We start from the raw sequence: 27,082 nt of genomic DNA on the forward strand, positions 1-27,082 counted from the left end.
CACAACAGCAACCCGGTGAGGTGGTTTGGGCTGAGACAGAGTGACTGGTCCAAAAATCACACCCAGCTGATTTTTGTGTCTAAGGTGGAACTAGAACTCACAGTCTCCTGGTGATTGGCCCAAAGACACGCAGCCAGCTTTCATGCCTAAGGCAGAACTAGAACTCCAGACTCCTGGTTTCTAGGCCAGCACACTATACCAAATTGGTTCCTCTTTAAAAGTGAAATACCATCAGAAAATGATCATTCATTCATTTATTATATCTGTTTATTTATTTACATTTATTACATTTCTATACCGCCCATCTCCCCTACGTTACTCTGAACAGTTTACTACCACATCATAAAGCAATATAAACACATGGTTAAAAACATGGTTAAAAAACAGAATTAAGAACAAGGTTAAAATTTACCAGTTAAAAGAGAAAATCAAAGTTTAAAAAAATTTTATACTCCCATGCTCACTGGCAGAGCCAGATCTTAACGCTCATTCAGAAAACCAGAAATGTTGGGGCTCGACTTGCCTCTGGGGATTAACATGCCCCAAAGTGTGGGGCAAAAGCAGAGAGAGTGTCCTACCTCATAGGTAGCAAACATAGGTAATCCAAATCAACAAAACATAATGAATATCAAGGTAAACAACAATGAGAAGATAACATAATGGTGCCTGAAGGCAATCCATTTCTCCACATCACCATCACATCATGCTAAAGAAAGCCACAGTGACGGTCTCACCCAACCTGTAGTTCCCATCTAGCTCTTCAGTGGTTTACAAAATGCCAGCAAAGTTGGGGCCAAATGAATTGGTGTTCTGGTGTATGGTGTTCTGAAGAACGGGCATTGCAACAGGGAAGGCCCAAGAGATGTTTTGGGTCATCCTTGGTCATAGCAGTGTTGATGGATCCAAGGTATCACTGGTCTGGAATAATGTAGACATCATCTACTGCTTCCGGGTTAGGCTTCCCACTATAGTTGCAATATAATTCCTGAGTATTGGCGTAGATGGGCTGATGGCCTTCAGAAGAATCTCTGTTCTCACCTTTCGATTGAGACCTGAGGACCCAAAATCCCCCAAACAAAAGAAATAATTATCATGTCCCCCTATGGAATCATTTTGATCCTATCAGTTTGGATCTCATACAGTTTGCATTGTTGTTTTAAATTGTCTATTTTCCCTTTGGAAACCATTTTGGAGCTGTTATAATAGCAAATTTATTCATCATGCACCCATAACTAAGTACAGGCTAGATATAGAATAAAAACTGCAATTCTAAAAACATAATACAAAGGAATGTTAGATCACATTATGAAGTAAGGAGACTTTAGAATAGTGTAGAACCTTTAAAATGTGTGAACTTCAATCCCCAGAATTCCCAGCCTGTTGAAAATCATTGGTCCTAGCTTGTTGAAAATCATTGGTCCTAGGCCAAATGACATGATATAAGGAAATCAACTTCTCTACATTCAAATTAGTGAGTAAAGTAAAAAAAATGGCCAAGAAAACAAAGAAAAAATACAAATTAACTTGAATGTGCAGTTGTTCAGGAAGATTCTTGTGAAGTAACCACTATCAACCATCCGTCTGGTTTTCCCCCCTCTCTGACAAGAGTCATAACACACACACACACACACACACACACTATATACTGTAGCTGGAATGAGCTACAAGACTACAGTATGGTCAAGCAGCTTGGTGAGAAGGTGACAATAAAGAAACACAAAATAACTGTCAATCTCCCTCGGTGTGGGGCTTCATGCAAGATCTCATCTTGTGGAGTTTCAATGATCATGAGAACTGTAAAATAGCGTGGACTGGACCGTGAGGGACAGATGACAGCCAGCAGGTTCAGCAACTCAGCTTTATTGCCATTCAAAACATGACAGACCCGGAGCCCTGTTAGCCCTTTAAATACTCTGGCCGGCGTGCTCTTGGCCAATCAATCTGCAGGAATGTCCTGCCGAAAGCTGGCCAGCCAATCCGAGCGCATGCTGACGCCCTGCTGTTGCCGGGTGCCGAGCTGTCAAAAATACATTTAAACTATGTACACAACACCCCTTCCCCCAATATGAGAACAATAAACATAATAACTTGTCACATCTGGAGAATATAAAAACAATAAACATAATAACTTGACACATCTGGAGTTTGTAATTCCTTGCTCACTTTCCACCCCTTGACCTTATGCCCTTACGAAGTCTTCCAGATAAGTTGGTGCTTTGTGAACGCCTTAAAGGCTGCTCCACCCTGGCCAGTGCCAGGTCTTGATCTTCCATCCCCCCACTGTTCTGGAGAGCTGGGTCCAAGGGTTGTCTTCCCTGGCCCAGTGTCACTGGCTCTGTGTTGGTAAAGGTCTCTTGCCTCTCCAGTGTTTGAGAAGCAGGAAGATAAACATCAGGGACCCTAGATGTTGTAGGTGTGCCCGGGGGCAATGGTGGTGACTGGCGGCCTTGGGCCTGTTCAAGTTGCTGGTTTTCTGGGGCCCGTTTCCTTAGTTGGTCGATGTGCCGCCTGACCTGGCGGCCCCCTTCCCCCTCTATAATATAAGATAGTGGTCCAGTTTTATCAATTACCACCCCTTGAACCCAGAAGTCCCCAGAGCCATAGTTCCTGGCCCACACTTGTTCACCAATGTTGAGTTTCCTGGCAGGGGTGGGCTGCTCCGCCTCCTAGCAGCTACTCGATCAGGGTGTAGTCTGTCCAAATTTGTTATGAGATGCCGGCCCCAACGCAGTTCAGCGGGGCTCTTGCCGGTGGCTGTTGAAGGTGTGGAGTGTTGTGCTAGCAAGAATTGAGCCAATCGTTGCTGCCAATCACCAGTGATGATGCGCCTCAAAGCGTCCTTGGTCGTTCTTACCATTCGTTCTGCAAGGCCATTATTCGCCGGGTGGAAGGGGGTGGACATGACGTGCCTAATCAAGTTGGCCTTGATGAAAGCCTGGAAATCAGCAGATTTAAATTGTGGGCCATTGTCAGAGACAATCACATCCGGCAGACCATGCATAGCAAAGAGCCCCCTAAGCACCTGCACAGTTTTGGCTGTGGTCATGCTCTTGACTGGAACCACCTCCAACCATTTTGAATAACTGTCCACAACCACTAAAAAGAGCTGACCCTGGAAGGGGCCTGCGTAGTCTATGTGGATTCTAGACCATGGCGTGTGTGTTGGTTCCCATTTATGTACTGGGGAGCAAGGCTGTTCTGGCCGGGATTTCTGGCACTGGTAGCAGCCTGCTACCTGTTCCTCTATTGCTTTGTCGAGGCCTGGCCACCACAAGTAGCTACGTGCTAACGCTTTCATACTTACAATCCCTGGGTGCCCTTCGTGTAGGGCTTCCAGGACTCTGTTTCTTAATTTGTCTGGGATCACAACCCTGCTACCCCATAACAGACAGCCCTTATGGGAAGACAGTTCATGTCTCCTTGTAAAATATGCCTGGAACTCATCTCCTGGGCTCTTTTCCTGCCATCCAGAGGCTACCCAAGTTAATACTCTGCATAGGATCTTATCAGCAGCAGTACTGACAGCTATGTCTTTAGCTTGAAGAGGGCATTCAGGGAGTTCCTGGATGGCTAATATATTGCTAGCTGGAGCCGGGTCTGGCTCACCAACTGCTAGGGGCAATCTGCTTAGACCATCTGCATGGCCCATCTCCTTCCCTGGCCTGTATACCAGTTTATATGTGTATGCAGAGAGGAACACGGACCATCTTAAAATCCTGGGAGACAGGATTTGAGGCGTTGCTTTGTCAGTTGTAAATAATCCTAATAGGGGCTTGTGATCAGTAAAGATGGTGAATTCCCTACCATAGAGGTAGTCATGGAACTTTTTTACGCCTGCAACAAGGGCCAAAGCCTCCTTATCAATCTGGGCGTAAATCCTTTCAGCCTTTGAGAGCGTCCTGGAGTAAAAAGCAATAGGCTTTTGTTCTCCATTTTCCTCTAAATGACTAAGTACTGCGCCCACACCATAAGGAGAGGCATCACATGCTAAGCAGATTGGTTTTTTCCTCAATGAAATGAGTTACAGTTGAATTGCTGGAGAGCAATTGTTTAAGGCTCTTAAAACTTTTATCGTGGATAGTGGACCATTTCCAAGGGGCTTTCTTGTCCAGTAACCTATGTAATGGCTCTGCAATAGTTGCCTTGTGGGGCAAGAATGAGTGGTAAAAGTTTATTAGTCCTAGGAAAGCTTGTAGTTCTGCCTTGTTTTTAGGGGTTGGAGCCATCTTAATGGCTCTTACTTTAGAGTCGGTGGGGTGGATGCCCAGTGCATCTACCCTGAATCCTAAGAATTCTGTAGAAGTCACCCCAATACTGCATTTTTCCTTCTTCAGTTTGAAGCCAGCAGTACGGAATCTACTTAATACAGCCTGCAGCCTGTCTGCTAAAACTGCCTCTGAATCACCAGCGATTAGCACATCATCAAAATACGGACAAATTCCAGGAATACCCTTCAGCGTTCTCTCCATTACCTCCTGGTATATTCCAGGAGCTATGGAGATGCCAAATTGTAAGCGGTTCACCCTGAAGGCTCCTTTGTGTGTCACGATAGTTTGAATATCAGCTGTTTCGCGGGCAACCGGAATCTGCTGGTACGCCTGCGCTAAATCCAACTTTGCAAAGATGGCGCCTGAGTGTATTGCCGAGAGGACATGTTTCACTGAGGGGACCGGGTAAGCATGCGGATTTAAGGCCCGGTTTACCGTGGCCTTATAATCTGCGCAGATTCTTATTTGTCCATTTGGTTTTATGGGGGTCACAATGGGGGTTTCCCAGTCTCCCCCTTCCACGGGCTCCAAGATTCCCTGTTTTACTAATTTTTCTAGTTCGCTCTCAATTTTATTTTTGAGAGTGAACGGAACCCTCCTGGCCTTGATTCTAATTGTCAGGACTTCTGGTCTTAATTTTAACTTAATGGGGGCCCCCGGTGTATTTTCCCAGATCGCCATCAAATACGTCTGCAAATTTATTGCAGACGGATTCGATGTTTCCGGGCTGGATGTTATTAACTCCCCCCAGCCAAATGCCTAGGGCCTCGAACCAGTCCAGCCCCACTAAATTAGTCCTCTTGCCCTTCATTACTAGTACATTTAAATGGCCCTGGAACCCCTTGTAACTAACTAAAACTGAGGCCTGTCCCTTCATTTTGATCGGGGCGCATTGGAAATCAGCTAATTTAATTTTGGTTGGTTCCAACAGAATCCGCCGTATGCTCTGGCCACAAATCCTTAAATATGTCTCATAAGAAATTAGGGAGACAGATGACCCTGAATCTATTTCCATTTGGCAAGGAATTCCTTGCAAACGGACCTCAATTTTGATCTTTGGCTTAAGCAGGCAGTGGATTGAAGACTGGCATGCCAACTCCAAATTTTCTATAACTGTTTGTGCCAAGGTCCCTGGGGGCTCAATGCCGGAGAAAGGTGGGTTATTTGTACCTGCTGGTGAAGCGTCAAGTTCGTTGAGGTTGTCGCGGTCACGGTTTCAGCAGACGGCTCGTATGTGGCTGGGTTTATCGCAAAAACGGCATTTTGCACTGTGGAATCGGCAGGATGCCCTTGGATGGCTGCCACCGCAGCTGGCACATCTTAGGCTGATGTCTCTGTGGCTCAGGTAACTTGAATTTTTGTTGGGCGCTCCCGGTTTCTTTTGGCTTGCAATGTTGTCGCGACGGACTTTGAATTTCTCCAGCTTATGGAATATAGCATCAATTTCTGCCTCGTTTTTGGGTTTGTCGCCTCCGCCATCCTCAACGCTCTCCTGGTGAACGGATCCACATGAGTTGTTGCTGGGTCGGAGTGAATTCTTATGGTTGATAGCCTCCTGTGCCATTATTTCATTAATGACTTCTGACAGGCTCAGGGTTGGCTTTGCAACTATCTTTTGTTGGAGCCACTCATCATTTAGTCCGAAGACGATTCGATCTCAAATCCAGTCTTCCAGGTTGGGGAATTTGCACATGCAAGCGGCTTGTACCGCGGCTACGAAATCAGTTGCTGACTCCCCGGGAAGCTGGTTCCTCTGAATGAACTGCAGCCGCCAGAAAATTTCTGATCTCTTTGGCATGAAATGTTGGCTCAGTCTATCGATGAGGTCAACGTATGGTAGAGTTGTGACAGGGTCTGGGTTACATAGCCCGATAGCCACATCATAAATGGCCAGACCACTGAGGCATAACAAAGCCGCTGCCTTCATCCAATCTTCCGTTATTCGGTTCACTAGGAGGTAGCCTTCAATTTGTCCCAAATGCGACTCCCAGTGACCAGGGTAGCGGATATCGAACTCGTGGATGTGCCCGAATTGGGTCATGCTGTCCCGGTCCAGGATATTGCTTTAAGTGGGAAGGAACTTCCTGGAAGAGTTTTCTCTTTCCACCTTTCCCGTGGTTCAGCTAGTGCTTCAGCTCAGTGTGACTCAGCTAGTGCTTCGGCTCAGAGTGACTCAGCTAATGCTTCAGCTTGGTTTATAGCAGTATCGATCCCACCCTCGTCGCCACCGTAAAATAGCGTGGACTGGACCGTGAGGGACAGATGACAGCCAGCGGGTTCAGCAACTCAGCTTTATTGCCGTTCAAAACATGACAGACCCGGAGCCCTGTTAGCCCTTTAAATACTCTGGCCGGCATGCTCTTAGCCAATCAATCTGCAGGAAAGTCCCGCCGAAAGCTGGCCAGCCAATCCGAGCACACGCTGACGCCCTGCTGTTGCTGGGTGCCGAGCTGTCAAAAGTACCTTTAAACTATGTACACAACAAGAACAGTGAGAAATCAGCCCAGAACTACATGTGAGAATCTTGTCAATGATCTCAAGGCAGCTGGGAGCATAGTCACCGAGAAAACAATTGGTAACACACTATGTCGTGAAGGACTGAAATCCTGCAGCGCCCGCAAGTTCCCCCTGCTCAAGAAAGCACATGTACAGACCTGTCTGAAGTTTGCCAATAAACATCTGAATGATTCAGAGGAGAACTGGGTGAAAGTGTTGTGGTCAGACGAGACCAAAATCGAGCTCTTTGGCATCAACTCAACTCACCTTGTTTGGACGAGGAGGAATGCTGCCTATGACCCCAACACCATCCCCACCATCAAACATGGAGGTGGAAACATTATGCTTTGGGGGTGTTTTTCTGCTAAGGGGACAAGACAAGACAACTGCTAAGACAACAAGACATCGCATCAAAGGGACGATGGATGGGGCCATGTACCGTCAAATATTGGGTGAGAACCTCCTTCCCTCAGCCAGGGCATTGAATATGGGTCATGGATGGGTATTACAGCATGACCATGACCCAAAACACACGGCCAAAACAACAAAAGAGTGGCTCAAGAAGAAGCACATTAAGGTTCTGGAGTGGCCTAGCCAGTCTCCAGACCTTAATCCCATAGAAAATCTGTGGAGGGAGCTGAAGGTTCGAGCTGCCAAACGTCAGCTTCAAAACCTTAATGATCTGCAAAGAGGAGTGGGACAAAATCCCTCCTGAGATGTGTGCAAACCTGATGGCCAATTAAAAGAATCATCTAACCTCTGTGATTGCCAGCAAGGGTTTTGCCACCATGTACTAAGTCATGTTTTGTGAAGGGATGTTAACAATTTATAACTTTTCTGAAATGCGTTTTGCTGGAATTTTTTGTTATTCTGTCTCTCACTGTTAAAATAAATCTACCATTAAAATTATAGACTGATCATTTCTTTGTCAGTGGGCAAACATACAAAATCAGCAGGGAATCAAATACTTCCCCCCCCCCTCACTGTGTGTGTGTGTGGTGTGTGTGTGTGTGTGTGTATGTATTTGTGTGTGTGTGTGTGTGTGTATAGAGAGAGAGACAGAGACAGAGAGAGAGAGAGACAGACAGACAGACAGACAGAGAGAGACACAGAGAGAGAGAGACAGACAGACAGGGAGAGATAGAGAAAGAGGGAGGGGGGTGTCTTTTTGATAGATTCTACCCATAAGCTTGAAGGATACATATTCCAACTTATCTCACCTTTAAGCCCCCTGCAGGACTAATTATTTTCAGAATTATCCCCCTTCCTCTCCTAATGACAAGAAATCTATTTTTATTCCATTTTGAAACTTGCCATTTGCAATTCATCATGGAGAGAAGCTTCACACACTTCCCAAAATGTGAAATGATGCTTCACCCTCACTTAAAAATAATGGGGAGGAACAGCATATGTTCAGAAAGCCTTATGGTGTTCGTGAAAAGCTAATTATTGGCAACAGCGGCGAATATCTGTAGCTCGGGTGTAGGATGAGGGTGAAGGTTCATTCTGCCAGTTTGTGGGTTGGTTTCCGAACATTTCATTACCAGGCTAGGTAACATCTTCAGCGGAGTTTAGGGAATGTCAGTGTCAGTGTTCTTCTGTTTATAAGGGAATGTTCAGGTGTGGGTCTTTCAAGTCAGGGTCTTGTGATGGGTCTTGTGATGGGGAGGATACATCAAGTCCGGGTCATTGGGAGGTGAACAGCTGGTGGGGGGAGGGGGCTTGTGTGGGTTGGTTGAGGGTCGATGCTGTCTCTGACTAAGCTTCCATTGATGTAGCATGTCCAGAATTTGGGTTGGATGGTGGGTAGAGCTCTGGATTCGAGTAATTGCACGGCTGCTTCTGCTATTAGACCTGTTATGGATTAACCCCTTGGGGACCTTGTACTTGCTTGTAGATTTTCCTATTGAATGAAGTATGTGTTGAGGCATAGATCCAGGAGTTTCATGATGGTTTCTGTGAACATGGAGTGTTCCATAGTGGCATCATCTTTGTGGGTATGGTGTTTAGGGAGTAGGTGGTGTATGGCTTGTTTAGCCAGGTCGATGTCACCTACTCACCGTCATCATCAGACACTCCCAAATTGGAGAAACACACCACCTATCCAATAACATGTTCCCGGGGATATAATTTACATGCAAAGAGGAAACAGACAGTAGACTCCCATTCCTTGACATCGACATAAAGAAATTGGACAACGGAGAACTGGAAACTGTCAACCACAAACCTACACAGATGGACCAGTTTCTCAGCTTCGCAAGCAAACACCCTACCGCACACAAAAGAAGCTGTGACCAGACCCTCTTCAGAACGGCCAGGACACACTGCAGCACCACAACATTAAGAAAAAGCAAAAGAGAAACGGCTGCTTGGCGTCTTTCTCCATAAGTGCTATCCAAAAAAATGTCATATTCTGACACACAGCACCCAAACCACAATATACCACATAGCTGGACACCATACAAAAAATAACCCTATCATAAGCCAGAATTCTCCAACCCTTAGGAATAACGATAGCCCACAAACCCACAGCCACACTCCGCCAGGAATTATCCAGAACAAAAGAGAAGACACGGAAGAATGAAAGAAGCAATGTCCTCTACAAAATCAACCGTAACGATCGGAACCACTTCTACATGGGATAAACATCACGTCAATTAAAAACCAGGATCCATGAACACCGGCTGACAGTCAAACGCCACGGATCCCAAATCCTTAATCTCTACCTATGCCAACACCAAACAACACCAGTTCAACTGGAGCAACACTAAAATCATCAGCAATGCTACCGGCCGCCACACTCATGAGTTCGTGCAAGACTGGCACATCCACAGACACTCTGACCTACAACCAGCCTAGGAACCCCTCAGAATCCAAATCAACCACACAGCCAAGAGGAGACAGCACTGACCCTCAACCAACCCATGCAAGCCTCCTCCCCCACCAGCAGTTCACCTCCCAGTGACCCAGACCTGAGGTAACTTCTCCATCACAAGACCCCTCACAAGCCTCTCACTGATGACTCACACCCGATCCATTGCAAGACACACCCACACTTGAAGCCCTTATGAAAAGAAGAACCCTGACAATGATATCCCCCAAGCTCTGAAGATGTTACCTAGCCTGGTAAGAAAAAGTTCGGAAACCAACCCACAAGCTCAGAGAACGGACCTTCACCCTGAAGCTAATTATTTTTTACGTGTATACATGTTCACATCAAATAAGTTTGGATTGCTGACAAAGAATTAAAGGGAGACTGAGATAGCTATTTCAAGCTTCTTTGCTCATATTTGGGTCGACAAGGTGCTCAAAAACACTCAAGACATACATTTGTATGTATTTCTTTTATACGGTGTCTGCCTGTATTTGAATAGGCGTTTCAGGTTTTACAACTATTATTATTGTTATTTATTAAATTTCTGTGACAGCCACCTCACTGGTAGAGCAATTCTGGATTGCTTAAAATATAATAAAAAGTTTAAGCTTATCAGTAAAGTTTGAAAACCTGGCTACGCTCCGAAATCTGAGGTGCTACATGCAACAAGGGCCCCGTCTCCTAGCTATATTTTTAACAGGCCAGACATCCTGCTTTGCTTGTACTTTGAATTGGGCATTTTAATGTTTGTATTGTTTTAATGCTTCTTACTGTTTTTATTGTTTTAAAATGTTTTTAGGATTTTAATTTGTAATATATGTTTTGAATTTTGAGCCCCCCAGTGTCTTTTGTTGAGATGGGCCGCTATAGAAGTTAAACAAACACATAAATAAATAAAACTTTTTTAAAAAATAAAATTAGAAAAAAATGAATATAGGTAGTCCTCAACAGTTCACTAAGTGGACTGAGAAAAGTGACTTATGACCTTTTTTCACACTTATGGCTCACATTTATGACGGTTGCAGTGTCCCACGGTCTGTCAAGCAAAGCTAAGGGGGGGAACCAGATTCACTTTACAACTATGTTACTAACTTAACAACTGCAGTGATTCACTTAACCACTGTGGCAAGAAAGGTTGCAAAATGGGGCAAAACTCACTTAACAACTATCTTGCTTAGCAACAGAAATTTTGGGTTTAATTGCCATGAGTCGAGGACTACCTGTAAAAAAGTTACAAACCAAGATAATGGGCAGCCTGGGGCTCTCCTCTACCTGGTCAGCCACCCCTCATGTAGCAGTCCTCTGCTGAGGTCCCCCAGACCAAGTAGCAGAGCCAAGTTTTTAAGCTCTTCCACAAGGCCAGCAATGGGGGGGGGGGGCGGGCTCATCTCCAACAGGAGACTATTCCAGAGGATGAGGGCTTTTCTCCTGGATCTCGCAAGCCGAAATTCCTTGGCAGATGGGATCCGAAGTAGGCCGTTTCTGCTGAAATGAGTAGGGTGGGCTACGCCCATCAGGGTCAGGCAATTCTTCAGATAACCTGGATCCATGCCAGGAAGGGCTAAACCATGCTAAACATCTTGGGTGATTTCAGTTGAAAACATGTCAAGTGCTTTCACTGGAGGGGTAGGTGATGTGAGTAAACTCTCTTTCAGAAACTTTTTAACTCAAGTGTTTGACATTTAGGATAGGGATAAAAATATAAGCCCTTCTATTCAAATAAAAAAGCCCTGTCTAATCCAATATCTTAACTCCACCAATTTACTGTCAGAAGAAGACTGTTCCTATACACAAAAGTTCCATGACTAATGGTTGCTGACAGACCCACCCTAATTAATAAGAATTCTACAAAATCACACTGAGCTCCATCATGGGTTAATATTTTGTGTGTAACCGAGGCCAGCCTGATGCTGCTCCATTGGAAAGGCCTGAAAATGGTCCAAGTCCTTTCCTTGTTGTTCGATGAAGCATCTTGCATTCAGAGTCAGCTTCACATCCTGATTAAGGCAAACTTTTTCCTTCTCTAAAATCACCTGGATTTCCATTCTACCTCTTGCTGGGAATGATGGAGGCTCTACACTAAGTCTGAATGTTCGCAAACCTGTTTCAGCCATGAGACTTAAACTGAAGTCCTTTTGCTTCAGACAGAAATGAGGCCACCACAACGGGTAGGTGTCCATTTGAAGTAAAGTGCCATTCTTCTGGTTAAAGATAGTTCTTCTCATTCTACTTTTCCAGCCTGCCTCACCCTCCAGATGGATTGGGACTGCACAGGTAGTCCTTGACTTACAACCATTTGCTTAGTGGCTGTAATGTATTGGGCCTTTTTACTTGAACTGTTTTCACTTTGAATGATGGTTGAGATTGCTTAATCAGGGTGTCTGTGTAATGGTCGCTGGCTGCCCAGACATGCAGTCTCCAGGATGATCATTGGTTGGCTCTGGGGCGGGAATAGGTTCCTTCAAACCTATTGGCCACCGCCTAGTGGCCAACCATATAAGTAGCTGTGTAGAAGCCTCTGTTCTCAGTTCTGTTCCTGTTCTACAATAAAGCAATGTTCCTGTTGGAACCCTCTCGTCTCACCTCCTACTTGCAAGAAACCCACTACACAACAGTGGCCATTCAAAGTTACAACAGCACTAAAAAAAAGAATTTTATGACCGTTTTTCACACAACCATTTTAGCATCCCCAAGTTCACAAGATCAAAATTCAGAGTCTTGGCTACTGGCGTATTTGTCATGGTTGCAGTGTCCCGGGGTCATATGATCACCTTTTGCGACCTTCTGATGAGCAAAGTCGACGGGGAAGTGAGATTCATTTAACAACTCTGTTATTAATGTAACAATTGCAGTGATTCACTTAATAACTGTGGCAAGTATGGTCATAAAATGGGGCAAAACTCACTTAACAATGGTCTTGCTTAGCAACAGAAATTTTGGGCTCAAATGTGATCACACGTTGAGGACCACCTGTACAAGATTCTCTGAGATTTAGGGTACTATGATACTAGAACTCACAATTAAGTCTATAAAAACTCACTTAACAACTGTCTGGCCTAGCGACAGAAATTTTGGGCTCAATTTCGGTCATAAGTTGAGGATTACCTAGGATGGCCACCCAGTATATCCATTGGAGAAGCTGTCCCTAATTGTTCAGTCAGCAGAACGGCAGTCTGAAAATCCTCTGTGGACTATTTTAAGCACATTTCTGCCCAGCGAGTTGTTGCTGGGAACAAGACATAGGGTTGCATTGGGGATTTTCTCCATTACTCAAAGCAGAGAAAAAGCAAGGGGGGTGCGGAGGAGGAAGAGAGAGAGAGAGAGAAAGAGAGAAATTGCCCAACCGGAAATTAGTTAAGAGAAAAAGCTGAAAAACACATGACCTGTGGATGGTGGCACAGTTCGATGACTCTTTAAAAAAAAACCTTTCTAAAACAAATGTTTGCAATGGGCAATTCTAACAGTAGGAAGACCTGCAGCCAGGTCAATTGAGACTTTGGTGAATTAAGACTTTGGAAAGAGTTCAGAGAAGAGCAGCAAAATAATAATAATAATAATAATAATAATAATAATAATAATAATAATAATAATAATAATAATAATAATACCGCTTGGGGTGTGTGTGAAAGCCCTAATAAGCAGGCATATACATAGAATGAAGGCTACTGCTAAGCTTGTAAGCCGCCCTGAGTCTTCGGAGAAGGGTGGGATATAAATGGAATTAAAATAAAAATAAAAAATAAAATAAAAATAATTAAGGGCCTAGCCCTAGAAGCTAAAACATACAATGAACAAAAAAAGAAGGACCAGGGGTGAAAATGATAGCAGTCTTCCAATACTTGAAGTGTTGCCACAAGGAAGAAGGGATCGACCTATTCTCCAAAGCACCAGAAGGCAAGACAAGATACAATGGATGGAAACTAACCAAGGAGAGAAGCAACTAAGGGCGGTGTGGGTGGGGGGAATCCTAACAGTGAGAACAATTAACCAATGGAACAAATTGTCTTCAGACGTTGTGGGTGCCCCATCACTGGAGGCTTTTAAGAAGACACTGGGTAGACATTTATCAGAAATAGTATAGGTCTCCTGCAACAGCAAGGGGTTGGATTAGATGACCTCCAAGGTCCCTCCCAACTCTCTTGCCGTTACTATTACAGACAAGAGACATCTCAGCCCACAGGAGAAATGGGGGTATGGAAAGCATCTCACAAGGGACCCTCATTCTCTGGGGAGTAAAGGCAAGGACGTGCTTTCAGACTTGCAAGGTACTGTTACTGTAACCTTACAATAAAAGTACAGGTAGTCCTTGACTTACAACAGTTCATTTAGCGTCTGTTCGAAGTTACAACAGCACTGAAAAAAGTGGCATGACAAGTGTTCACACAACCGTTGCAGCATCCCCATGGTTGCACGATCAAAATTCAGATGCTTGGCAACTAACTTATATTTATGACAGTTGCAGTGTTGGGGTGGATGGGTGTCGTGACATCCCCTTTTGCCACCTTCTGACAAGCAAAATAAATGGGAAAGCCAGATTCCCTCTTTCTGTTACAGCTAGTCCTTAACTTGGTAAATGGTACAGGGCCTCCTACCTGAGCCGGGGGCTGGACTAGAAGACCTCCAAGGTCCCTTCCAGCTCTATTCTGATTGATTGATTGATTGATTAACTTACGATCATTCATATAGCCATTCGGCCATTCATTCAAAGATACAAAGTACAAGTAGTTCTTGACTTACAACTATTTGTTTAGTGACCATTCAAAGTTGCAAATGGCGTTGAAAAAAATGGCTTATGACCCTTTTTCATACTTATGACCATTTCAGTGTCCCCATGGTCACGTGGTCAAAATTCAGACACTTGGCAACTGGCAGGTGTTTATGACACCGTTGCACTGTTCCAGGGTCATGTGTTTACCATTTGTAGCCTTCCCAGCTGGCTCCTTACAAGCAAAATCAATGGGGGAAGCCCGATTCGCTTAATGATCAAACGGCAATGATTTACTTAATAACAGTGGCAAGGAAAGTCATAAAATGAGGCAAAACTTACTTAATAACTGCCTTGCTTAGCAATTGAAATTTCAGGCTCAATTGTGGTTGTAAATTGAGGACTATCAGTAACTTATGACCAGCCCTTGCACTTAACAATGGTTGCAGCATTCCTGTAGCCACATTATTGTGATTTGGGCACTTAACAACTGCCATGTATTTACAATGGTTGCAGCATCCTGGGGCCACACAATTCACAATCTTCCCAGACAGCTTCCAACAAACAAAACCAGTGAGGAAAGCAGAATTCACTTAACGACTGTGACAAAGAAGGTCATAAAATTGGGCGTGATCACGTGGTAGCTCACTTAACAACCACATAACTTAGTGACAGAATTCCCGGTCTTATCTGTGGTCATACGTCGAAGACTTCCTGTAATACTGTGTGGGGCAATTTTTCAAGTGGTCTTCCTTGGCAGAAAGGGAACTGACAAGTTAGTTTGAGCTTGTCTTGACATATTTTGGAGCTGACTAGACTGTTGGAAGTTGTGGAAGCTTTACTGTTGACGTTGTAGTTTCCTCTCACACACATTTCCATCTCTCTAAAAGGCTCGCTGGTTGTTTATACTTAGAGTAGCCTCAAAGGAGGGAGTCCGTCCTCTTGTTGTTTTTTGAGATTTAATGGAAACCCTGGAGAAATTAGGTTGCAGTCAACAGGGAAGTCAATCACACAGGCCAATTAAAAAAAGACACTACAAATTTGAGTATCTTAAAGGAAATTCTCCTCTCTCACCCCCACCCAAACCCATCTTAGGAAATGTTGAAAACAGATTTTCTTTCGGCATACTAACAATGTGGACTTGTAGGAAAAGGGTTTGATAACTTTTGTGTTGCAGCACAACTTCAAGAGGGCTGCTTCCTGTTGCATGTCGTTTTAGAAATAAATGACATCACACAGCCACCCTGTTTAGAGTTTCCACTGATCCTTACAAACCAAATGTGTCCAAGGATGTGTGTGTGTGTGTGTGTGTGTGTGTGTGCGTGTGTGTGTGTGTGAAATAGTCTACATGGTGACCACAACTGGGCAACCAAAGTCCTGTCCTTTTTAATGTGTGCCGGGAGCACAATCTTAATTTGACTATCCCAGGAATTCTCAAACGTTGCATTGCCGCAAGTCTCTAAAATGATTCATGAAATTGTGCAACTCTGCCATTTATACAACTAATGATTTCACTGCAGTAAGGGTGTGTCCAGAAATAAATGCACTTTTATGTGAATCTTTGGGATTGCTTATTAGCTACACAATTTACTTCAGTAATTACATTTCAATCTATGCATCACCAGAGATTTCACATTTGAGACACTATAGCAGCCCATCACAAACTTGTGCAAGTAATAAACAACACAATTGTTCCCCCCCATCAGCCCTTTTAAAAAAAATTGCCTTTCCCTCTAAATTGCTTGTAATCAGAGAAAGTCACAGGCCACATAGCTCTATCCAGCTGTCCATCTTTTTCCCTGCAACCTTCTTAGGAATAGTGTATTTATCTAATATTACACATAACTTTTGAAATTGTGATGATTAAAGTTTTATCGAAAAAATGCAAAGCAACTTAAATGACAGAAGCAGAAAAAGGGTGCATAGCCAGGTCCTTTCCTGCCCCCTCCCTATCATCTCTATCTTGAACCCAAGACCATATCAGCAATATTTCTCCTTTCTTTTGGGATCTCACTCCCTTGTTTATCCTGCAGACTAAAAAAGGTAGTGCTAGTAGTGCGTGCTACTCGTTTCTGACTCTAGGGGGCGGTGCTCATCTCTGTTTCAAAGCCGAAGAGCCAGCGCTTGTCCGAGGACGTCTCCGTGGTCATGTGGCCGGCATGACTAGATGCCAAAGGCTCACGGAACGCTGTTACCTTCCCACCGGAGTGGTCCCTATTTTTCTACTTGCATTTTTTACGTGCTTTCAAACTGCTAGGTTGGCAGAAGCTGGGACGAGTAGCAGGTGCTCACTCTGTTACTCAGCACAGTGCTTTTGTTACTGTTGCTGTTAAGTGGAAGCATTTCTATACTCTTTAGTAAGAGAGGAGAACAAATGGCCTGCCAGGTGTTGCTGAGCTACAGTTCCCAGCAACCTTAAGAAAACTGAGGTAAATTGGGAGTTGTTGGCGGGGTTCATACAACATCCGACATTAGGCTAAAATGGGGTGTTCGGCAGTTTGTGGTTCTATAAACAGACATCACCCTGCCAACAAAAGTGCATATAGTCAAGGCTATGGTCTTCCCAGTTGCAATGTATGGCTGTGAAAGTTGGACCATAAGAAAGGCTGAGCGCCAAAGAACTGAGGCCTTTGAACTATGGTGCTGGAGAAGACTCCTGCGAGTCCCTTGGACTGCAAGGCAAATCAAACCGGTCAGTCCTAGAGGAGATCAACCCTGACTGCTCTTTAGAAGGCCAGATCCTGAAGCTAAAACTCAAACACTTTGGCCACCTAATGAGAAGGAAGGACTCATTGGAGAAGAGCAATAGAAGAAGGGGACGACAGAGAATGAGGTGGTTGGATGGAGTCACTGAAGCAGTAGGCATGAGCTTAAAAGGACTCCAGAAGATGGTAGAGGACAGGAAGGCCTGGAGGAACGTTGTCCATAGGGTTGCGATGGGTCAGACACGACTTTTGCAACTAACAACAATAACAACAAAAACAACAAAAACTGAGCGATCCGAGTAATCCTAAAATGATCTGTGAACCAACCCATCATGTTCAGCCATAATATGACACACTTGTTGGGCAAAGCATGCTACAGGGTTGCAGTATTGGCTTAAAGAATTCAGTTTGAGAATTTAATGTGTTGTGTGAAACCAGCCCTGGAGGATCATGGGTTCCCAATCCCTGTCCTATTCTAACAGATGCTACACATGCATTTCTCTTTCAGTTCCTCCATCTTTAGAGCCAGTTGTTCTACCATCTGTCCTTTTATTATCTTTTATTGGGCTCTTCATTTTCATTTCTGTTTTTCATTTGATTGACCCCACAGGAGAAAAACAAACCCAGAGAAGGAAGGCCATGTCCTGTTCTAAAAACAAGATACGCTTATATGTCCTTTTTTTTGCCTTGATGTGTCTCTTAATTCAATTAAACATTCAGATGATGTTTACAGATATTTGGAGATTTGGGGAAATTGACCAGTCCCTTAACAGGAAGAGGAAGGAGACCCCTGGATTGTAGAAGACTACATGAAAGCCAGTTTGAGGGGGTTGCTGGCCAAAGGGAGACAATCTGCTATCCTTCAGATATTTTGGGTTACAAATCCCACAATCCCCTACTATGGGACAAACTAGCAGTTGCTGATGGGGAATCACATCCAAAACATAAAAGGCCCCAAGTTGCCTATTCTTGGTCCTGGCCATATGAATTGGGTAATCTTGATCAGTCATTCTTAAAACTCAACAATATTAAGACACATGGACTTCAACTCCCAGAATTCCCTAGCTAGAGAATTCTGAGAGATGAAGTCCACACATCTTAAAACTGCTGAGGTTGAGAAATATGTATCTACTTTATGCAGTCTGGTAATTTCCTCAAGACCTTGCTTTGAAATGCAGAACTGAAGGACCACTAAATGATGCAGTTGTTGTTGTTTTTTTTAAAAAAACTACAGATCATGAAATGGGGACAGTATGGGTATTTTGCTGCTGCAGATCATTAAGGGGGAAACGGGAATTGCCAAGCATTAAGAAACCCAGCAAAGTTATTGCAATCTTGTGCTTTTTGAAAAAGAGAGACTTCCTGCAGTCGCAAAGGCATTTCAGGAAGCCCGAGAAATAACCCTTTACTGTATACAAAGTTCTCAGTTCTGCCCAATGCAAAAATTTCAATCTTTAAACAATTTTTGCTGTCTAACTTCATAAGATTAGTAACAGACCATTAAATGGAGACCTACACTGGATGATGAATTTTCATTGAATGCTACAGTACTGTATTGGAAAGCATCATTAAGACATTCTCATGCTAGAAAATCATCTCTCTTTTTAATTTTTTTTAATTTGAACAGGGCACTGGAAAATTTAATTTTCTGCCCTTTGGGTTACAGGTAGGCCTCAACTACCACCAGTCAGAGAATGTCGGCTGGTGACCCCCAGGGGGAGAGCATTCTCGGTGGGTGCACCAATCCTTTGGAACCGCTTACCGAACTGAACTACGGATGGCCCCCGACCTTCGCTCCTTCCGGCGTGATCTAAAAACTTATCTATTCGAACAAGCCGGCCTGGCCTGATGGGTTTGGGTTTTAATATTATTTTAACTAATGTATTCTTATTTTTATTGCCCTGTACACCGCCCTGAGTCCTTCAGGAGAAGGGCGGTATATAAATCAAATAAATAAATAAATAAATAAATAAATAAATAAATAAATAAATAAATAAATAAATAAATAAATAAATAAATAAACTTACAACCATTTGTTTAGTCCAGGGGTCTTCAAACTTGGCCCTTTAATGACCTGTGGACTTCAACTCCCAGAATTCTGGGAGTTGAAGTCAACAAGTCATAAAAGGGCCAAGTTTGAAGACCCCTGGTTTAGTCACTGTTTGAAGTTACAAGGACACTGAAAAAAGTGATGTATTACCAGTTACAGGATCTCCATGGTCAGATGATCAAAATTTGGGCACTTGGCAACTAGCATGTATTTATGACATGTTCACTGTCCTGGGGTCATGTGATCACCATTTATAACCTTATCATCCGGCTTCTGATAAGCAAAATCAACAGGGGAAGTCAGATGCACTTAATGACTACATCATTCACTTAATAACTGCTTGCTTAGCAACAAAAATTTTGGGCCCAACTATGGTCATAAGATGAGGACTATCTCTATTTGCACCTCATCTCGTTTTTTGTGCTATGATAGGACACCGTGAAAAGGCAAGCTTGTCATCTCACATCAAGGCTGTACAAAGATACCTTAGTGCGATACTTCACCATTATTTGTGCATCAATTAGCTGCAAAACACACACAAAAAATGATGATGCAGTATCATCAAATTAGGACTGCCTTTTTGTAGTGTTTTATCTATGCACCCACAGGGAATGTTAGGAAAAAGGAATTGCAGATGAACTGGGAAAAAATGGAGCAAACTATAATACGCACAATCTATTTCTGAAATGAAAATTCAAACTTCCCTTATTTAAACAGGAATTCAGAAAGGGGGAAATTCAGGTTTAAAAAGATACTTCAATTGCCATGATCCAAGCCTTGATGTAAAGCAATTTCAAATAAAACACACACACACACACACACACACACACCACCCTTTTATTCCTCATGCTGTTTTCAGATTTCAAACCAGAATTGGGCCTTCGTTTATGCTGAAGTCACAACACCCTGTTCAAGCAACAGTTGTATATGACCCAGAATCGTAGATAGCTGCAGATTATATGACCGAAAAGTTACAGAAAACTGTAACTAAGGAGCAAAAGAGAAGTTCAGCTCCAGTTCTCTGACAGACAGGGAACTGATGCTGCTCTTTTCTTTTTATTTTATTTTTTTTAACATTCTGGGAGCAGCTGACTGGACCAAGAGGCAGCTGCAGAGGTCCCCTTTTATTTCTTTTGTACAACTGGAATGAGCACCTGTTGTGCCAACAAAGTTGTGTGCTTTTGACTCTTAGGAAGGGGTCACTTTGGCTATTTTGGGTCCCTATGTGGCATTTATTTGGGGGAGACAGTTTGATTTAATGCAGCGTTTTTCAATTTTGACAACTTTAAGCTGGCTGGAGAATTCTGGGAGTTGACGTCCGCACATCTTAACCTGGCTAAGGTTAAAAAAAAACCACTGCCTTAAGGGTTTAATAAACTTATTTTGCTCCTAAACATGTTATTCTCCTGTTTTAAATTGTGAGATATAACACATTTTCTCCCTTCTAAACAACACCTATTGTTTTAGACCATAAGAGGTTCAGAAAGAACGACTGAAATGTATCTCTTCTGAGGCCCTCAAACAGTTCCAGAATTGGGTGGATGAAGAATTTGGGAGCTTCTTTCTTCTGGAGTGGGAGGAGCTTATTGGGGATTTTGGAGAGCTTTTATGGGCAAAATTCAAGGATCACAGAAGTAAGGATTGGTGAGATATTGGAGACCATCTAATTCAATCCTCTCCACAGTGCAAGAATCTACAACTACAGAATCCTGGACCAATTCATTTATTTTGCAAATATATAGTAAAAAAGTAGAATAGTTTTAGAAAATATTGAGAGTTTGGAAAAAAAAATCAGAGAAGAGCAACTAAGACGATTAAGGGCCTGGAGGCTAAAACATACGAAGAACTGGGGAGACATGATAGCAGTATTCCAGTATTTGAGGGGCTGCCACAAAGAAGAGGGGGTCACGTTATTCACCAAAGCAGGACAAGAAACAGTGGTTGGAAACTGACCAAAGAGAGAAGCAACCTGGAATTAAGGAGAAAGTTCCTAACAGTGAGGACAATTAAACCAGTGGAACAGTTTGCCCTCAGAAATCGTGGGCGCTCCACCACTGGAGATTTTTAAGAAGAGACAGTCACTTGTCTGAGATGGTATCTGTTCTCCTGCTTGAGCGGGAGGCTGGACTAGAAGACCTCCAAGGTCCCTTCCAGCTCTATTCTATTCCATATGGCCTCCCATCTTAATCAAATATCTCTGGGCAGCTAACAAGCATAAAACAAAAGCATAGATACAAAAACAGAGAAAAGAGTTAAATGAACAATAAGGATGCCAGGTAAAGCTACTATAGCAGAGATGTCAAACTTGTGATGTCACGTGACGTCGCACGTTCTATCGGAACTTTTCCCCATTGCCGGCAATGGGATGGGCACGGTTTCTCCGCAATGCTCCGGCCTGCGGGCCGGCAGTTTGACACCCCTGTACTATAGTCATCTTATCAACAAGACAGAACAAAACAGAGATTTATTTCCTGGCCCAGAAGCCAGAAAGAAAAGCCAGGTGAACCTTGAGGTGGCCACCAATCCATTGTTTAAATGCCTCCATCAAGGTAAAAATGCCCAGGTACAAGTGGTTCTTGACTTACAATTGAACCCAAAACGTATGTTGCTAAGTGAGAAATGTATTAAATGTGTGTGACTTTTCTTGCCACAGTTGTTAAGTGAATCACTGCGGTTGTTAAATTACTGTTAAGTGAATCTGGATTCCCCCTTGTCAGTTCACAAAAGGAGATCACATGACTCCGGGACACTGCAACCGTCATAAATATGAACCAGTTGCCAAGCAACCAAATGTAAATCACATGACCATGGGGATGCTGCAATGGTCAGAAGTGTGAAAAATGGTCAAGTCACTTTTTCCAGTGCCGTTGTAACTTTAAACGGTCACTAAGTGAAGTGTTGCAAGTCGAGGACAATAGGACTCCTATTGAACATCTCTTAAACTAAGTCCTTTTTTCGTGAATAACCAGCTGACACCTCTAAACCAGGTGTTTTCCAATCCTCAGCTCTGGACAGCTATTAATGTGGCCCATAAAACTGTAAACTGTTAACATTTTTATGCAATTTTTAGCAATAGTTACTATGTTACATATTGTATTATACTATATTATATACGATGTATTTGTGTTATATATTTTATATGCAGTCCAAGACAATTCCTCTTTACTTAATGCGGCCCAGCCAAGCCAAGCGGTTGGATAAGCCTTCTCTAAACTATTCAGCTCCATCTTCGCCTCGATGCCTTCCAGATGGTTGAAGGCAGCTATTGTGCCTCCCTACAGACTTGTTCTCTCCAGGATAAACACATCCAAATCTTCCAACCATTTTTTCATATACTTTCCTTCCCATCCCCTTATCAGCTTAGTAGTTGTCCTTTAGTTGTGCTCTTATTTGTCAGCGTCCTTTCTAAAATTTAGGCTAAACCTGGACACAATATTCTCAGCACACTCTGGCCAAGCCAGAATAGAGAAGAACAAGGGAATACATTGAAGTTGCTTAAGGCATCCACTTCACTCTTTAAAACTCTTAAAATCTGGCCTCAAATAGGCCATGATAACCTTGACCCTATCTGGAGGGCATCCTTTTGCAAGTACCAGGCAAAGTGATGAGTTTTTTAGTTTGATGCTGACTTAATGTGCTCTCTCAAGACATGATGCCTCCCAGTTGCTCACCTTTTGGTGGCGGTCTGCTTCCGACTCTGGTGGTTAGCTTGTTTACTTTTCATTTTGCCCACTTTGCCCTTGGATTGGTCATTGAAGACGTTCTCGTAGTCCTTGTGGAACTCCGTGCCCTGAAAACTGTTCCCTGGTGGAGACAAGCGGCTGATGTACCTTGATTGTCCAGAAGTGCCTTCAGATGTGTTGGAAGGTCGTTTTTCTTGGTTGATTGGGGCCCTTTTCTTCCTCCAGATTACAAAGAAAGCCAAGATGGCCAACAGGAGCAGAATCAAGATTGGTATGATGATGCCAACATAGAGACCATACCCAGTGCCAGAGCACCTCTTCTTGTAGTAATTAGTTACATTATCCAGTCTTTCAGAAGTGAAGCAATGGCATTTGATGCCACTGTCTGAGCAGTTGTGGCAATAATGAAAAATGCTACCTGCCACATTGCAGCGGCAGTCCACCCGGAGCTCCTCCAGGCAATGATGGAAATCTTCAATGGATATAGAGCCAAGTTGGTTCTTCTCCAGACTCAGGACCTTCAGGTTGGGTGTTTTGGCAAAGAAGTTGGAAGGAAGGCTCTTCAATTTATTATTGTGAAGGAACAACAATTCCAGGTTTGCTGCAGGTTCCAATTCTGATAACCCTGTGATGTTGTTATTGGACAGATCCAACTCTCTCACTCCTTCCCACATAGTGAGATTGACTTTGGTGGAAGGACAGCTGCCACTGAAATTCAGGCATGGTGTGTCATTGAAGTAGCCAAAGTTGGTCCTAGAACAAGCAGCATCCACAAGGCATCCAAGGGGGGGAAACAGCAGAGTAGCGAGCAGTCCCCACATCCTACAGTAAATAAAAGCAAATTGGGGTGATGTATGTGGCAAATGGGTGAATTAATCAATTCTAATCCATCCTAATTCCCGTGTTTTGAAAATCTGCTGTCGTAATTTCTCCTCTTTTTCTCATTCTTTAGCACTTCTGCTAAACCCAAGGTTCTTTACAAATGTCAGCACCCCATTGTTGTTTTTTTGCTCAGCATCTCAAAATGTATGTATTTCAATTTTGCAATCCTGCCTAATTTTTGCAGATTTCCCTCCCCACCATACAAAGTAATACTTTTTCAGGTTATACTAAGTAATACAAAGTAATTACTTACTTACTTGTATACTAAGTTATACAAAGTAATGCTTTTTCAGGCACATTTTTTTAAAAAGTGTGACACAAGATTTTGAAAAGTACCATACATATTTTGAATGATATCCAAGTGTCAGTTCATGCCTTAGTTTAAAAATTAAAAAAAGTGAATTTACATCTAAATCCTTTTCCTAAATTTCTTTTCCAACCTCAACAATAACATGACAAAAAGGCTAGAATTATTCTGCATCATGGTTTTGATTTGGCAGCCAAGGAGCCCTTCTGAATTTTCATCATTTTAATTTTTTTCTTAAGATTCTTACCACAGTTAAATCAACTGTACAAGGAATCCTGTAACTATGTTCACATGACACAATTGGTTGCAATGTAGAAGAGCCTTTTCTAAGCACCTGTCCTAGGGGTTGCTTCAATAGTAGCTGAAGCTACTTTTCCATGCGTTATTTTTTTCATGTGGTGAAAAATGCAGTGGGTAGCGCTATCATGGGCAGAATTGTTGTTGTTGTTAGTTGCGAAGTCGTGTCCGACCCATCGCGACCCTATGGACAATGTTCCTCCAGGCCTTCCTGTCCTCTACCATCTTCTGGAGTCCATCTAAGCTCACGCCTACTGCTTCAGTGACTCCATCCAGCCACCTCATTCTCTGTCGTCCCCTCCTTCTATTGCCCTCAACCTTTCCCAGCATTAGGCTCTTCTCCAGTGAGTCCTTCCTCCTCATTAGGTGGCCAAAGTATTTGAGTTTTAGCTTCATGGGCAGAATAGGGAGCAGAATAGGGAGAGGCTTATCCCTACCTTTTGTGGCCATTTCTTGGCAGAGATATAAACTTAGATTTATTATATCACATCTATAAGATTTGGAGTGCTAAAAATTAATGATTTGAGAAAGTGGGAATATGGGGAACCACACAGTGGCTAGTAAAGATTGTCCAACTGAATGAGACCAGAGGTCTATTAAATATATCTTTGTGCATTTCCAAAAATGATCAGGCACATGATTGGCATTCAGAGGTATATTGCCTGGGAATAAGGTGGATCCACATAGCTAACAAGCTCAAAAGAAGATGTAGATCGATCCCGATCTTCGCTCCTTTCGCCGCGATCTGAAAACATACCTGTTCGAACAAGCCGGCCTGGCCTGAGGGGGGATTGGTGGGGTTTTTACTATCATTTTATTGGGGTTTTATTAATGTATTTATTGTTGGGCATGTATTTAATTACTTTTTAATTTTTGTAGCTTTGTGTTTTATTCTTGCCCTGTACACCGCCCTGAGTCCTTCGGGAGAAGGACGGTATAGAAATATTAATAAATTAAAATTAAAATTAAATTATGTCCAGCCCTGAGATTCCAATGAAGACCAAGCAGATGCCTTTAGGAAGGCAAAAAAAAAGGCATAAATGGGAAGTCGATTGCTGTTGAATACAGAAACTCCATTTTGCTATTAAAGTCAGGAAAGAAATATTAGAACTCTGAAATGAAATTTGCACTCTCAAGACAGTCTTGATTCCTGGCAAGCATCTGGGCATGTTCTTGCAATTTTCTTGGTCACATTTTTGGAAGTAGTTTGCTATTGACTCCTTCCTGGGGCTGAGAGAGAGGGATTGGCGAAAAGACAGCCCGCTGGCTTTGCATCTAAGCCAGGACTACACCACCGGACTCTCTTACTAAAACTCTACTTTATTAATCTAGAATCATAATAACAGAATCTTGAAAGCCACCTCTCCATCTTATACCAAAGAGAGTCAAGGCAGGGAAATCTGGAGTGTGTTTCTTACTTTTCTTCATTCCTGGGCATTCATGTTTCACTAACAATTTCACTACCAACAAAGCCTATTCACCTATCCAGGGGTAGGCCACCTTGGCTTTTTTATGACTCGTGGACTTCAACTCCCAGAATTCCTGAGCCAGCATAGGAGCTAAAGTCCACGAGTCATAAAAGAGCCAAAGTTGCCTACCTCTGACCTATACAGTCATGTCCAAAATACATGGATTGGCTTCTCCTTCACTGTGAACCATCTAGCATCACTTTTACTAATGAACAACTTACAGATGAACATTTTGTTTACAGAACTTGCCTTCAGAAACAGAATGGAAAGGGTTACTGATCAAGGGGTTAGACTAAGACCAGAAAGATCCAAGTTCCTGCTAAGCCACAAATGTCAGAGTTGACTCGAGGGTCAGTTACTACTCTTAACACATCCTACCTCACAAGTTTATTGAAGGATAATATGGGGGCAGAGGGTAATTAATCAAGCTGCTCCAATAGTGCTAAAATGTATCTGAACTCAGACTAGGGAGATCCAGCTTGAAATCCATCCTCAACCATGCAAACTAACTGGCTACTTCTCTCACCATAACCTACCTTACAAAATTGTTGTGGAAATAAAATCCAAGCTCCTTTATGGGAAAATAGAGTAAAGCAGTATCATCCGCAATGCAAATTGGGCGGTTGAGAGATGCTGTATTTACACATATTCAATCAACTTTATATCCTACTTTTCTTCTAAGACCTCAAGTTGATAGAGGTCGTTTTAACTTCATAACCATCCCACCAATTACAGCAGGTTGATCTGAGAGATGGTGAGCGACCATCTGGAAAGGTTGAGAGTGGAGTTGAATCTGAGTTAATCCAGTGTAACTTTTAAAACTTCAGTGCACCAGTTCTGTTGTTTTGCTTTCCCATTCTGTTCTATTGTGCAGTCACTGCGCTCCCATTTTGGCCCCAGGCATATATTCCAGTTGCTGCACAAGTTAGGCTTTTCAAGACACTAACCCACAAGATATATGGGACTTTTTTTATGCCCAACCACTTCTCACACCATACCTTGAACTGAAGTCTTCAACGGGCCTTGTCTGCTTTGCTGTCTTGCGCTGTTGGCATCGCTTGTGACGGGAATAAAAAGGGAACCAGCAAAAGTTTCCTCTTTCAAAAATCCGAGGAGGGTGGGAGGAAAGAAAAGGAAGTGAGGGTGGAAAGGCCCAGTTACTCAACCTCCTAAAAAATCAGCACAGACAGACATCTGCCATTGTCTCTGCCAGGGGCTGGGCTTAGGATAATAATAATAATAATAATAATAATAATAATAATAATAATAATAATAATAATAATAATAATAATAATAATAATAATAAAAAGTTGGAAGGGACCTTGGAGGTCATCTAGTCCAACCC

The 27,082-nt window shown here is 43.0% G+C and overlaps 1 protein-coding gene across 1 annotated transcript; it reads right to left on the reverse strand.

Moving 5' to 3' along the window:
• LOC310632563 (uncharacterized protein) lies at positions 1 to 26,837 on the reverse strand. Its single transcript, XM_083349813.1, has 3 exons — positions 26,736 to 26,837; positions 22,771 to 23,604; positions 1 to 1,052 (listed from the first exon to the last, which is right to left on the reverse strand). Exons 2-3 carry the CDS (start codon positions 23,601 to 23,603, stop codon positions 911 to 913), a joined length of 975 nt encoding a protein of 324 aa, XP_083205939.1. The 5' UTR covers position 23,604; positions 26,736 to 26,837; the 3' UTR covers positions 1 to 910.
• Between the last annotated feature and the right edge of the window lie 245 nt (positions 26,838 to 27,082).

Source organism: Vipera ursinii, assembly GCF_947247035.1.
Source record: "Vipera ursinii genome assembly, chromosome: 1".
NCBI classification, from domain to species: Eukaryota; Metazoa; Chordata; class Lepidosauria; order Squamata; family Viperidae; genus Vipera; species Vipera ursinii.